This window comes from Centrocercus urophasianus, unplaced genomic scaffold (assembly GCF_019232065.1).
Source record: "Centrocercus urophasianus isolate 14NV4802_14NV808 unplaced genomic scaffold, USGS_Curo_1.0 seq_21, whole genome shotgun sequence".
Taxonomy (NCBI): domain Eukaryota; kingdom Metazoa; phylum Chordata; class Aves; order Galliformes; family Phasianidae; genus Centrocercus; species Centrocercus urophasianus.
In genome coordinates this window covers 15,677,326-15,691,687 of record NW_024884767.1, presented here as the reverse complement: position 1 = coordinate 15,691,687, position 14,362 = coordinate 15,677,326, and the positions used below count along the sequence as shown (strand labels likewise).

Genomic DNA, 14,362 nt, shown 5'->3' with positions numbered 1-14,362 from the left:
GCTCTGTTTCTTGGCCAACAGAGAAGATAATTCTATACGCAAAGGACAATTCTAGAGTGCTGCTGGCTTACCTCAAAGGGCCCTCAGAAAGGAATGCATAAAATAAAAAGTTAAAAAATCCAAAATACTTCATATTTTAACTTCGCAATGAAAATGTTTTATTACATATTAAAAAGCATTCATTTTACATCATGTAGTTTACCAGAAACACATTTTTCACAAGAACTTCTGTATTACTTGAACATTATTCAAAGTAGGTAATTTGTTTATCCCCTTTTATGATCTCCTATGGACTTATGATGCATCCAGTTTACTAGTACATGAAGAGATGATACAAACCCTTGGTTGTAGCAGACCTATTTTTCCACATTTTCTTCCACCTTTTTGTTGAATTCTTTTTTTTACCTAACGTAGGAAAAAGATTTTCTTCTTGTAGCTAGAATTTTTTATTAGAGAATGCCCAGGATGTTCTCTTTGAGCAAATATTTTTTCTTTAATATTTATTGTTCTAGGAAAACATTACACTTTACAAGGCATTTTCAAGGACCAGGCCTACTTGAACTGATTTTACCACTGAATGTGCACAGCAATCTGACACAATTTCATTTACCAAAAAAATAAATCACAACCAGCACTTGAATATTCCAAAGAATTTGATCATTCAACTCTTCTTACGTGTTGCTGAAGGTTTCTGGTAATCTCCTGAATACGTCCTGACCTGGCATATAATTTTGCAGACACCTTGACAAAGATCTTTCATTTGCTATTTCCTCAGTTGAGGCACCAGGAAAGATCTATGAATAATCCATCAATCCATTCAAGGTGAAGGGGGGAAAAAAAAAAAAAGCTTTAACACTTAGACAGCTGTTCATCAGTTGTTTAGAAATAGTAAGCAAAACTGAGGCCAGTAACAGATAAGGAGAAAAAAAGCCCAACAGCTGCTTCTGTCTTAGCTCCTGACATTGCTGGTTAAGTCCGGAATCAAAAGCTACAAGCAAGAGTGCTTCCAAATCTTGCCCCAGAATCTAAGGTAATCCTCTTTACAAAACACGGTTCTTAAAGGATTAAATGAGGGACAGCATACTGAGCAGTTAGGAAAGAAACGTAATTCAGGCTGGTTAAAATACCTGTTGTAGCATTTGCCATAGGAGGAGCAATCAATGGGCATTCTCCCCAGCACTGATTCATAAATGAGATACGGAAAATTATAGTGCTTCTTGGATTAGTATGAATTGTCCCAGTGAGTATACCTATAGCCTATGTTCCCTGTCACATTTTTCAAAATCCTGCTGATGTCAGCTTTGATGAATATAGAGTTCTAATGCAGAAAAATAAACTTGTAAGGAGCCGTGCTAACCACTTCCACAACTTTTCACCAACACCCTTGTTCTTATTTCCTCGTATTCATGTTTAGGAATGCAAAATCTAAAACCTCAGGAATAGATCTACGGCAATATCCAGCAATTCTTTGTTCTGTCACAGTCCACAAAGTACACTGTAAAGGAAGTCACACTACTCAGTATGTCTCTCAAAAACACTATTCAAAGAATATATTAATATTTATAAAGATGAGGCTATTAGGGCAGCAATAACCACAACCAAGTAGCTGAGTGCTACTTTAATCTTAGTTTTTCAGTCATCACATTAAGCTTTCCATGAGCTCAACTAGTAGTTACTGGAAGCAAGTAATTTTAAGAGTGCTTGGATTTGGTTCCTTGCATATTATCCCCATGCTCCAGCACTGTAAGATTGCACAACCATTAATACAGAATACACAAATCAAAATCTTATCTTTCTGTGCACGAAGACTAACTTCAGCACAAGAGAAAACTTTAAGGGACACGGAGTATTAACTAGAGAAATACATTTTAGAAACTACAGTCTTTTTCCCTTTAAAATACTTTATGTAGCATAACCCACTGCAACAAGTGCAAACACCAGAAACATTCATTCTTAAATTTCTGAAATAATAGTAGTTATCCTAACACCCATGTATTCAAATATATTTTTCAACTAAGTGTACAAGGTTGTTACTACCTTGTTCAGACTTCAAGACTCCAAGAGTCAAAAATATTTTAATTATATCTGCATTAGGAAAGCAATCCCTCCCTGACATTATATATAAAAATAAATTCATCTAGAAGAGAGTGAATGTGTGTGCAAGGAGGAGAAAGTAAAGGAGGTCTATTCAGTATAACGATATTTAAACAAAACTCAAAAGAACCAGCTGCCCAGACATTACAGATTCAACTTCTTAGAAACTCAGAATATCAAATGTTGAAGTTCCAAAGTTCATACAGTTCTAAAGTTCATTCAGGACTTAAGACTTAAAATTGGTAAAGCATTTGTAAAAAAGCCCAGGCAACAGTAACCTAACAGCACTTCTGATGCCAGGAAAAAGTTTAATGTGGAATAGAAGTCAGATATTGTTCCGTTGCATTTCCAGTGAAAGAAAATTGTACTGCTGTCATCACAAAACGTCCTTGTATCTGACGTAAACAAAAGAAAAATTACAGTTGCTCATTGGCAAATAGTTCAGTTACGTAAGATAGTCTATAAGCATAACTTCAGTAAGCTGCAACTGCACTGCAGTTGTAAGAATGCAAACACAAAGTGCCATGTTATCTTTTTAGACAAATCTAACATAATACAAGCTGTAGACATTCTAGTTAGCAGCAATATTACTTTGAAAACCGAAAAAAGGGTGCACATTTTTAAATTTTCAAATTGAAAGCTAGAAACTACTGTAAACCTAATCAGTTGAAAAATTCTTGCATCTTTCGAAACTGAAACATAACATACACGGTATTTTACATATCATTTTTTCACATTATAACTAAGCACAATTAACATTTATTTTGGCAGTAGAATGTTCATCTCACACGCTAGCTGGGAGCTCCTGTAACATTCTAAACAGAAGATGAAGAGTCATCATCAGGTAAAAAGGAAGAAGAGGAAGCAGCTGCCTCATGAAGAATGGGAGCAAGCACATGGCGACAAACAGGACATGTTCCTGACTATAGAAAAAGAGAAAAAAAGAACAGGTCATTTGCACAGCTCGAATTTCATTCTAGTGAGGAGCTGAAATTTATGATTTACAATGTCTTTCTACTTACTACAAACAGTACTGTCTCAAACTCAAATTAGATTGGACTGCTGAAGGAAGCTAAGAGATATATATCACTTCCGATGAAAACTTTTTTTTCTTTTGAACACCAGGTATATATATAACAGGAACCCTGCAAGGTGGACTTCTTCAAAGAGAAGTGGGAACTTAATCTAGTTTATATTTGACACTTTAAGGAAAAATAAAGCCCAAATCTAACAGGATTTCATCACAGTTCTCAGCAACAGCATTTTACTATTGACAGTAGGAAAAAAGGTAAGACAAAATACAAAGATTTTAACATCAAAACTAAGAGCATTAGGATACAAAAATAATGTAAAACCACCTAGAACTCATTCTAGAGGTGATCTTCTCTCCCTGGTTTGAATCAATCACATTCTTACAGTACTTGAGGAAGTACCTGAGGATACATTACACTATAGGCTCAGCGCTATTTCTAAAAACTACTAGAATCAAGTCCAAGTTCACACTGTACATAAAGAAGAGTGCAAATCTATTTACAGAAATACTAATTAATGAATTAGAGTTCTTTTAGTGTCACCTCAGTATGAGCCAGGATCGGATCCAAGGAAGGAAAATGTAATTATAGATGATGAAAATGAAATCTAATACAACATTTATCAAAGGAAGGTGTTGCAAATTAATCTACGTTACATTCTTGCAGATGTTTATTTCTTCTGTGAACTTTATCACCACAAATGCGCCTGACACATTCCAGCAAAACAGATGAGATACTTATTTGTCCTCAGAAAAAATAAAAGCATTATCTTCACTTTAGGTGGGAGGTACAGTAAAAAAAACTTATCTTGCTGAAGTGTAACTTTTTCTTTTTTCATTTTTACCCAAAACAAATCATGTTTTTCCACACAAAACTCCTTTCCCATTCAAGAATGACATCACTGCATTCTAATCTCTAACTACTATAAATCCTTACAGAAATAAATGTTTAACTATTCAGTTTACTTATCCATGTATATTCACATATGCATACCTAAAAATAAATACCAAGTCATGGCTCCTGGTGACTATGGATATAAATTACTCTCACTTGATTTAGAATTTGTTTCCACAATGCATAAGAATAATAGCCAGTTATTTCACAGAACACTATTCCACGTTTTCAAACTTTTGTTCTTCCTGTAAGAATGCAAATACTCGAACAAAACAAAGAAAACCCACCAAAAAAACCTGCCAAAAAACATTTACCTTCTGTAACCAAAGAGTGACACAAGGCTTGTGAAACAAATGATGGCAGGGTAGCTCCGTTATCACTTCATCTTTTACATATTCACTGCAACATATAGTGCAGCACTGTTCTTGACCTACAGACATCAAGCAGAAAAAACATTAATATCTTTTAATGTCATTTAATCTTAGATGTAGAAAACTGATATACCAACAGTATCACCAATGATTATGAAATACAATCACATCTCATAGATGTAAAGATTTAAGAAGTAAAGATTCATTTCCCAGAAGTTACAAAAGTTACATTCAGTTCAGTTCAAAATTCAGAAGCTCTTAGTACAGTATTTAAACATACTGTGCAGCTAACAAGGCTGTATCGATGCTATTATAAAAAGCTAAATTTGTTCTTATAAACATAGCAAAAATTAGTTCTTAATTGTTTTTTCCATACCATCATGGTCATCTGTGACAATGATCTGTGGTAGACAATCTATGCTTTCTTTAGTAGCTGGTGGATGGGCCTGTTCAACATCAACTGCAAGAGACTCCAAATGTGCCAGAGCATTCTGAAAAAGGTGAGCAGAGATCAAGTTCTCTTACTCACAAATATAACATTTCATATAAAAACAAATAAGCAAGACAAGGAACCCTGTCAGATCAACCATTACATTCATTTTTTATTTCAGTAATGAAAGAGCAAAAGCTGAAGATCAAAATAGTATCAGATAGTTTCTAAGGCTTCTCAACATATCAGCACAGATGCCCAACTTATTTTCTAATGAATGTTTGTTCATGTTCTAAAAAGAGAGCAAGTAAGAAAATACAATAAACCTTGCCAACATAAAACTGCCTGAAGAGAAAAGCCCCATTTACGCAGTTTTTGGCCTCAAAACTAGTATTACTGAAGTGAGAAGAAAAAATTAAGTAGCTGGGCTACAACAATCAATGTATGCTTTCAGGAAAAAGCAGGATCCACATGTATGTTTCTCATCTGTGTAATGACTGTGCATGATATGCACTTTGAAGTCATCTTATTTGGAACTAAATTATATTGTTCACCACATAAAGCCACTATGACACCAATTATAAAGCAGGCAGATTTGATGTTAATTTACATCCTATATTCAACCACATTGCAATGTTTTCTTTCTGCTGGAGAACTTTTCAAAAAAACAAATACAGCCAATCCAAATTCTAAAAAATGCACAAGATATACCTCGTCCAACAATACAGCAGAACAAACTGTATAGCCACAAACACATAAGCACTGAGTTGATATCATGAATTAAGTACCTGCAGCCTTCAAGTACAACTGTTTCCTGTTCTAATCAGGATGAAATAGCAAATTTTCTGCCAAGAATTTTAAGATAAATTGATATTTTTTTTAGCATCTATCATTTACATTGTTTACCCAGTAACAACAAGAACAAATCAGAAAAACAGTGGATGACATGTAGACACCTAGACACCTTCAGCAGCCTTTACTCTGGATCTTTTGAAGTTATCAGTCACAGACTGTGAATGTGTCTGCTCTTACCACAGTGGCAAGATAGCTTGGGTAGCCATTCCATCTAGTAGCTCTAACACCTACAGTCAAATATTTGCAGTAGCATAAGATCAGCTAGAACTAACAGACAAACACAGCTCCTACTGCCACAAGTATTCTCATCTAGAAGTTCTAGTTAAAGAGAACCCTGGAACAATTGTTTGTGGTGCAGTATACAACTCTACTTACAAAACAGCTACATTCTTCAAACTCCTCAGATCTAACAGCTTAAAGTCATTCAATTCTGCTACAATGGACAACACTTCCTTATTAAGTTGACTTTAGTATTTCTAATGGTATTTTGCTGCAGCTGTGATGGTCTGAGAATATTTTGAAGATAAAAGTACTGCTGTTGATTAGATTAGCTACTATAGCTGGGAAAGCTAAATGAGATCCAAAGCAGATGCAATATTGCGCTAATATCCAATATTAGCGCTACAAAACAGAAAATAATTCACAGAAGCATTATTTGCTTTCTGAAAGCTACATAAAAGAAATATCACAGACGATAAGCCTCACAATGACTCTGATCTTAAACTACACCTTCAGAAAACAAAGCAGACTGAAGGAAGGTCAATTCTGTAACTTGTATAACTTTGCTTTTAAGGCATCATAGGTAACTCCAATTTTCTTCCTCCTATTAAACATGACTGCTTACCACTCCATACTCCACAAACTATATGCTGAACACTGCCAAAGACAGAAGTGGTATAAGCTACATGGATGTGAGCTTCTCACACCTGTGAATCAGCACTGGAAATATTGATAAATGAAGTCAATAACGATCTATAGTCTTCTGACTTGTTCTATACTGCTACTGAAGTAAACCAAACACAAGCAAGTGACAAATGACAACCAAAAAACCCACTCATAGATAAAATAGATACAGATATATATCTGTATAGATATATAGAAAAAGATATATGGAGAAATTTTAGGACAAACTGCTTTAGTACCAGAGTCTTACAGAACATAGCTTGATGTTTTTAATATTTGTTTTTAATACACATTTGTTTTTTCTCCCCTCCAAATGTCAAAATTGTGACAGATCTCCCTGTTCTCGTTATTCAGAGGTACAGTAAATTTGTTTTGCTGGCTTTTTTTTTTTCCCTGAAAACTTCCTGAGCTATACTATACTACAAAAATTGCCACCTGTGACAATGTAACTTGCTAAAGAGTCTACTATTTTAGTTGAAAGAACTTTGTGAGGAGGATTAAGTAAACCAGTAACAGGTTGAATACGCTCAGAGTTTTTGGATAAATTTTTAATGATGCTATAATTAAAAATTTAGCCTAACCTGTTCATCACATCAGAGTAATAGAATAGTATCATGCATACAATGGCTTAGGTTGGAAGGGACCTTAAAGATCATCTAGCTCCAAATCCCCTGCTGTGACTCCTTCTATTAGACTGCGCAGAGCTCCATCCAATCTGCCTTGAACACCTGCAGGGATGGAGTTATCCACATCTTCTCTTGGCAACCTGTTCCAGTGCCTCACCACCCCCAGAGTAAGGAATTTCTTTCTAATATTTAATTGAAACCTACCCCTTGTTCTGTCACTACACTGCCTCATAAAGATTCTCTCCCCATCTTTCCTGTAGCAGTGGAAGGCTGCAGTGAGGTCTCCCCAGAGACTTTTACTCACTAGGCTGAACAAGCCCAAATCCATAAGCTTGTCTTCGCAGAGAAGCTACTCCAACCCTGTGATCATCCTCATGGCCCTCCTCTGGACTTGGCCAACATCATCACATTGCTCCTGTGGTGGGGGCCCCAACCTGGACACTCCAGGAGGAATCTCATGAGATAGGAACAGAGAGAGTCAATCACCACCTTCAGCTAACTAGGTACAATTTTGATGCAGAACAGGACACAATTGGCTTTCTAGGCTATATGAAGACCACCGATGGCTCATGCCGAGGTTTTCATCCACCAGTCTTTCTCCACAGAAGAATTTAATCCATTCATTACCCAGTCTGTACTGACAGTGGCAGCTGTCCCAACTGAGGTGCAGGAAATTACACTTAGCCTCGTTGTACTCGATGAGTTTTGCACGGACCAGTCAAGCTCCCTCTGGATGGCACCTCTTCCCTCTCTTGTGTGAGCCACACCATTCAGCTTGGTGTCATCCACAAACCTGGTAAGTGCACTCAATCCCACTGTCCATGTTGTTGACAAATGTTATGTAATACTGGTCCTAATTCAGACCCTTAAGGAACACCAGTCATGTCTCATCTCCACGTGGATACTGAGCCATTGATCACCCTATAATACAACCATGCAGCCAATTCCTTATCTATTGAGTGGTCCATCAATCAAATCTACGTCTTCCCACTTTAGAGACAAAGACTTAATTCAGTACTATATCAAGAGCTTTGTAAGTCCAAGCAGACGACACCAGTTACTCCTTCCTTACCTACTAATGCTATAACCCTGCCACAGAAGGCCACCAAATTTGTCAGGTACAATTTGCTTTTAGCTGTCAGCAACAAACTCTGCTTCCTACATGCCATAGCACAGTTTTCAGGAGGACCTGTTCGGTGACCTTGCTGTGTACAGAGGTGAACCTAACCAGCATTTCTAACCAGTACCTAACCATTACCTAACCAGTAGTTCTCCAGGACTTTCTTTTCATTCATTTTTTCAAAAATGAGCGTTATATTTACCATTTTCCAGAGGCATGACACTGAAAAGTGGCCAAAGCTTAGATTCCTACATTATTTATACAAACTGAGGGAACATCTCCTTGAGAGCAACCCTGCAGAGAAGGACATGGGAGTCCTGGTGGACAAGAAGCTGGACATGAGCCAGCAGTGTGCACCTGCAGCCCAGAAGGCCAACTGTGTTCTGGGCTGCATTAAAAAAGGGGTGGCCAGCAGGGAGAGGGAGGTGGTTGTCCCCCTCTACTCGGCTCTTGTGAGGCCCCATCTGCAGCACTGCGTCCAGGCCTGGGGCCCCCAGCACAGGAAGGACATGGAGCTCTTGGAACAGGTCCAGAGGAGGCTACTAAGATGATCAGAGGGCTGGAGCACCTCTACTAAGGAAAGGCTGAGGGAACTGGGCTTGTTCAGCTTGGAGAAGAGAAGGCTCTGGGGAGACCTCATTGCGGCCTTCCAGTATTTGAAGGGAGTGTATAAACAGAAAGGAGAACGGCTGTTTATGAGGGTGGACAGTAACAGGACAAGGGGGAATGGTTTTAATCTGAGACGAGAGGTTTAGGTTAGATGTTAGGAGGAAGCTTTTCACTCAGAGGTGGGGGTGGTGGTGCACTGGTTGCCCAAGGAGGCTGTGGATGCCCCATCCCTGGAGGCATTCAAGGCCAGGCTGGATGTGGCTCTGGGCTGGTCTGGTGGTTGGCTAGTACTGCACGTAGTAGGGAAACTGAAACTAGATGATCATTGTGGTCCTTTTCAACCCAGGCCATTCTACAATTAAATGATTCTATGATTATGAAACATATGACGCAAAAGCATTTCTGATTACCAAGAAGCAAATGAGTTACAAGGTATACTGCATCCATAGTGTAGAATCAGACTAAGCAAGACTTAACCAACATGTTTGCCTTAAACCTAGATCTAAATAGAACTAAAACAGTACAACTGACTTTTTCTTTTTTTAAACACTGTAAGGCTCCTAAGAACCAACCTAAGCTAGACTGGTACCCTAAGAACCAACAGGTATTCTCTTAGAAAGCCATCTAAAATTGTGATAAATACACAGATAATGTAATTGGAGAAGGACACACATATTTGGGTTCAAACAGGGAAAGCTGTTTGAAGGGTAAAATGAAAAACATATGCAAGCAGTAAAATCTGCAAAGTGATAATGAAGAATAGAGAACAAACAGGAAACATATCATTGTAGAAAAAACACAAAAGAAACAACTAAGAAAACCAAAACACGTCCATCATCATGTCAAGAATAGATGAAATCACTCCCTTTATTTCTGGGGAGAGATGAAGAACATAAAATTAGATGACTTTGTTCTTCCTCATGATTGATCTAATTATTATTTCCTTAAAAGAGCTTTCAAGTCTCACTGTCTTGACTTCAGCTCCTGAGATACCCATTATCATGATCTCTCTATTTGACACACATATGCATTTAACGAAAACTGCAAAACAAAAAAAGTCGTATTAGATTTTTCACAAACTCTATAGAAAAATTGCATTAAAACGTTGTATCAAAAATATCTAGACAAGACATTTTCAAGAGTCTCTTATCCAAACTTAGAAGTCTTCATTCAGTTTGTTCTTAGTATCATAAAATATGTTTGATAAATTGTTCTAGCACTCCCAGTGAAAATTCCATATTCCGCATTTCAGACTTCTGACCAGATACTATGATCAGAGTAGAAAAGATAAAGAAGAGGCTTTGTAACATCATGACATATTTAGATCACACATTGTTCTAGTGAAAGATTTCACATTCCTAAGTTTGTTGAAGAGTTCTATGAAGAGTTGCTCTGAAAGTAACGCTCCCTATTTTATGACGCTGGCCCACAGCATCAGAGGCAGATGGTGGTAGTATGGCAGTAAGAGGCTGAACCCTCACACCAATATGTGATCACATTTTATTGCTAAGGGAGAGATGGCAGCAGAGAGCCGCTCTGACAAAATGGCATCTGACATGAGGATGCGTATGAAGTGAAGGTGTTCCACTGAATTTCTCCATGAGGAAAAACTGGCATTACTTTGGGAGAGATCTATGTATATCTACAATATACAACTACTGGGAAAGTTTGCCTATATGCTGTTCTGAGAAGTGCTACCAGAGAAACAAATTTCTAGCCTTTGTTGATCCACTGAATGATAGGGTTGCAACATATTTTATTAACATAGTTTATACAGAACTAGTGATTCATAAGTCATGTTTTCCAGGAAGCAGAAGATACTATATCCTATATCTTGCTGTGATTTGTGTTTTAAGATACAAGCTTACACACAATCAAAATTAATTCTGGACAGATGGACATTTTTTGCTCAATTTCTCTCAGCTTCCAGAAATACAGTATGGTCTAAGAAACGTTGGACAATTTAGAGTAATTGTTGCACTTACTTCCTGAACTATTTGAATAACAACTCTTCACACTGTGGTCTTTTGTAAGTTGCTTGAGGGTAATAATCCTCAAGAGCAAGGATTTTAATTCCATTTAAACAAATTAACAATGTGAAAGTATCACCCTTAAACTTTGTAAGCCAAACTATCAAAGCAAGAACAACAGTGACAAATATGAACTAAAATGATACTCTATACCGCAGTATTTGGAAGGGGAGGGAGCAAACGGATTCATCAACTGTTATAAAACATCTTGCTATTTCAGACAACACAGATACGTAAAAATTTCATAAGGTATTATTTTGTGCCAACAATACAGAAATAAACATCCAGACATTATCAATGTGTTCCTAAACGATAGGAATTGAGAACATTAACTCAATTACAAATTTAAGAAGTATTTACATAACAGTGATGCTAATGCATTGCCCTGTAAACTCTCAAAGACTTGAAAACTCTTATTAAGCAACTACTTATTGCTATTCCACCTATGCCAGGCTTCTGTGTCCAGCAGTGTCAAAATTTTAAGCATCCAAATGCTAATTTCAAGCAGTAATACTTTTTTAAGAGAATCGGTGCTTCCTCTCATCCAACACCTACAGTGACCTGTAGCACAGCTTCCACAGAATAACTAACTACCTTTGTACTCATCTTCCTGCTTGCCAAGCAAGTTCAATGACACTCAATTCCTTACGACACTGACATAATTACAGCAGCTGCTCTGTCAGCCATGTATACAGTCAACTAGGACTGCATTTACAGGCCAGCTTGAATGAATTTTACACATTCCTTCTGGTAGAATTCAACAGTGTTCTTGCACAGAAACGAGGGGAAAAAAAAAAATCTCAGAACTGTAATAACCTCAAATCTCCTTTTAACAGTTTAATACATAGATAAAAATGGATGGGATTTTTTTTCCCTTCTCTATATAATTCCTTTCTTCACTGCAAAGGAGGAGGTCAACTTGCTTCTGTAGTTCTGCCTTGTTGTAGTGAGAACTAGCAGGTATTGAAGAGAAATGGATTTTTCCTTATACAACTTGAGAATATTGCTTTTAGAAAAAGCTATCAACAGACCTCCTACATAGCAAGAAGCAGTTATGATGCATCTCCAGATAAGTTAACTAAAGATTAACTAAGACAAAACTAACAAGGTCCTCCAAAACTGGAGAAAACCCTGTGATACATCTACAAAAAAAAAAAAAAAAATGCTGACCTCCCAAATGGTTTGAGATGCACACTAGTAATCTAAGATTAATAACTTCAGGTACAGTCCTTTGACCTCCTTGGAAACCATCACGTTCAATCACAAAATTATTGATTTTATCACTATTTGTAAGGCTGAAAAGCTGCATGATTGTTCCACTGACTGTCAGCTTTTAGAAATTTTAAGATTTCTTCAGTATTGTGCCTGCAAGTATACCCTGACACAGTTTGCCCTGTTCACCCCTTTTAATTAAGAGCTAGTTGTCAAGCTCCCTATTGCTATCCCCTAAACTTCACATACAAAACACTCAATTTAATTGTTGCAACACCATATATGTCTACCCATCATTTAACTCATTTTGGCAGAGAATATCCTGCAGAGAAGACTTCTGGCAAAGCAGAAATTGTCATGTTGCATGAAGCAGAATTTCAGCTAGGTAGCTCTATATTCGTTCTGACAGTGACTAATATCATGTAAGTAAAACCAAAAAAAAGCAACAATACTCAGAGCAATGGTGGTTTATCCAGTATGTAGTCAAGACAAACAAATCCAATGAAGACTAGTTCTGAGGAATACAAATAGACTTCTATCACTACTCCTAAAAAAAAAAAAAAAAAAAGAAAAAACACCTGGGATAATCTATACACACAGTTCTAGGTATGAATTTTCTTTGGGTATGTACAAAATTTTACAACATTTAAGTGATGTATTCATACTTGCAGAAATGCCAATATTTTCATTTTTCCTTTAACAGAAAATAATTGCATATTCTAAAACTAGTTCTAAAACCAGTGCTGATCAATAACTTCTTGCTCTATATCATTTAGAAGTTTAACACTTGTTTTCAAACTTGCAAATTTAAAAGTTCAAAGCAGACCAAGAAAGGCTGTTTTCTAGTCCTTACTGAATCTTTGTCCACAAGTTGACTAAGAATAGCTCCTGTGACAACACCACGAGTATAACACAGAAATAGTCAGAACACCTGTACCATTCTCATATGTTTTTCTAATACTGATAAAAAGTTTCCTATCTAATGAAATACTTTTATATCTAATATTAATACACAATAGAGTACCCTTCGAGTTGAAAAAAAAGAATAAAACTCAGTGATCTGAATATCTGTGTATTAAAATAACACAGTGTGCTTTGGTTTTAATTCATACAAAAAGCAACTGCTACGCTTTAATACCTCCATAGCTTGTGCTAGGCGCTCCTCTAGTGCCATATACGTGAAAAACTGAGGATCCACATATGAAATGACTTGAGCAACTCCTACTCCATCACCAAACTCATCCAGCAACCTGAAAAACACAAGTTTGAAACACAGACAGTGTGTTGGGAAAGGCTCCCTAAGATAACAGTGACAACATGAAGACTGGATACATTTAGTTGTCTCACACCAATAACACTTTCTTCCCAGGCTCCTGCTGGGCTCCACCAGAACACACTACTGACCTATGCCCAGCACAGTGGTACAGTCAGTGATACAGACATCAGAAGATTCTGAAGTGATCTTTTATTGTTGACTACTTCAAAGTAAAAGGGCAAATAGCTCAGCAAATAAATTCCATGTGTATTCTATTAGGTTCTTTTAAAAATTGTTGTTCAGATTATATTTTCATCATATGTCAACATTTCACAGCTTAAAAATCAGGGATCAAATTTTAAAACGGGCATGGCAAAACTGTTACTCTCTGCATATGATGAACAGGAAAAACATACTATTAGAGAAACATTCTTCTTTCTATTCTGATTAGTTAAGCAACTTGCCAAAGCTGATAAATCAGTTTATATCCATATACCACAATTTCCTTGTTAGCTTGCTGAAGTACTTGCTTGTCCCTGTAACACAATGTACTTTATTTCAACTTGGACTTCCACACGTTAGTCCCTTCTGAGTTTTTTGACAATATAACAACACTTATACTGTCCCTTTATGAAGGCACATCTACGCAGCAAACTTTTAATACTGCCAGTAATGAGAAGAAAAAAAGCTTTAAGCCTTTCGCTGAGAAGCATTCAGTCTAGCTTACTTGCAATTTAAACAAACACAATGTGTTACTCTAGGATTAGATTGTGCAAGTGGCTCTGATAACTTTCTTCCTGTCATTTGCAGGGCTTTTCTGACAAATATATCACACTATTCTTCAGCAATCTAAGGACAAAGAAAATATGAGTGAAGTATTCAAAATCACAATGAAGTTAGGTAAGCACATAGCATTTCTAAGAGAAATAAGG

The 14,362-nt window shown here is 36.8% G+C and overlaps 1 protein-coding gene across 2 annotated transcripts in view; it reads right to left on the bottom strand.

Annotated features, from left to right (window-relative positions):
• Positions 1 to 309: 309 nt before the first annotated feature.
• Positions 310 to 14,362, bottom strand: part of PJA2 (praja ring finger ubiquitin ligase 2) — a 39,188-nt gene continuing 25,135 nt past the window's right edge. For both annotated transcript variants that reach the window (XM_042822864.1, XM_042822865.1), the window contains exons 6-9: positions 13,314 to 13,425; positions 4,767 to 4,881; positions 4,334 to 4,449; positions 310 to 3,017 (exon numbers count right to left, since the gene is read on the bottom strand). In XM_042822864.1, the coding sequence (XP_042678798.1) occupies positions 2,910 to 3,017; positions 4,334 to 4,449; positions 4,767 to 4,881; positions 13,314 to 13,425 (451 nt within the window). In that variant the 3' untranslated portion in view covers positions 310 to 2,909. The remainder of the gene's footprint in view (positions 3,018 to 4,333; positions 4,450 to 4,766; positions 4,882 to 13,313; positions 13,426 to 14,362) is intronic.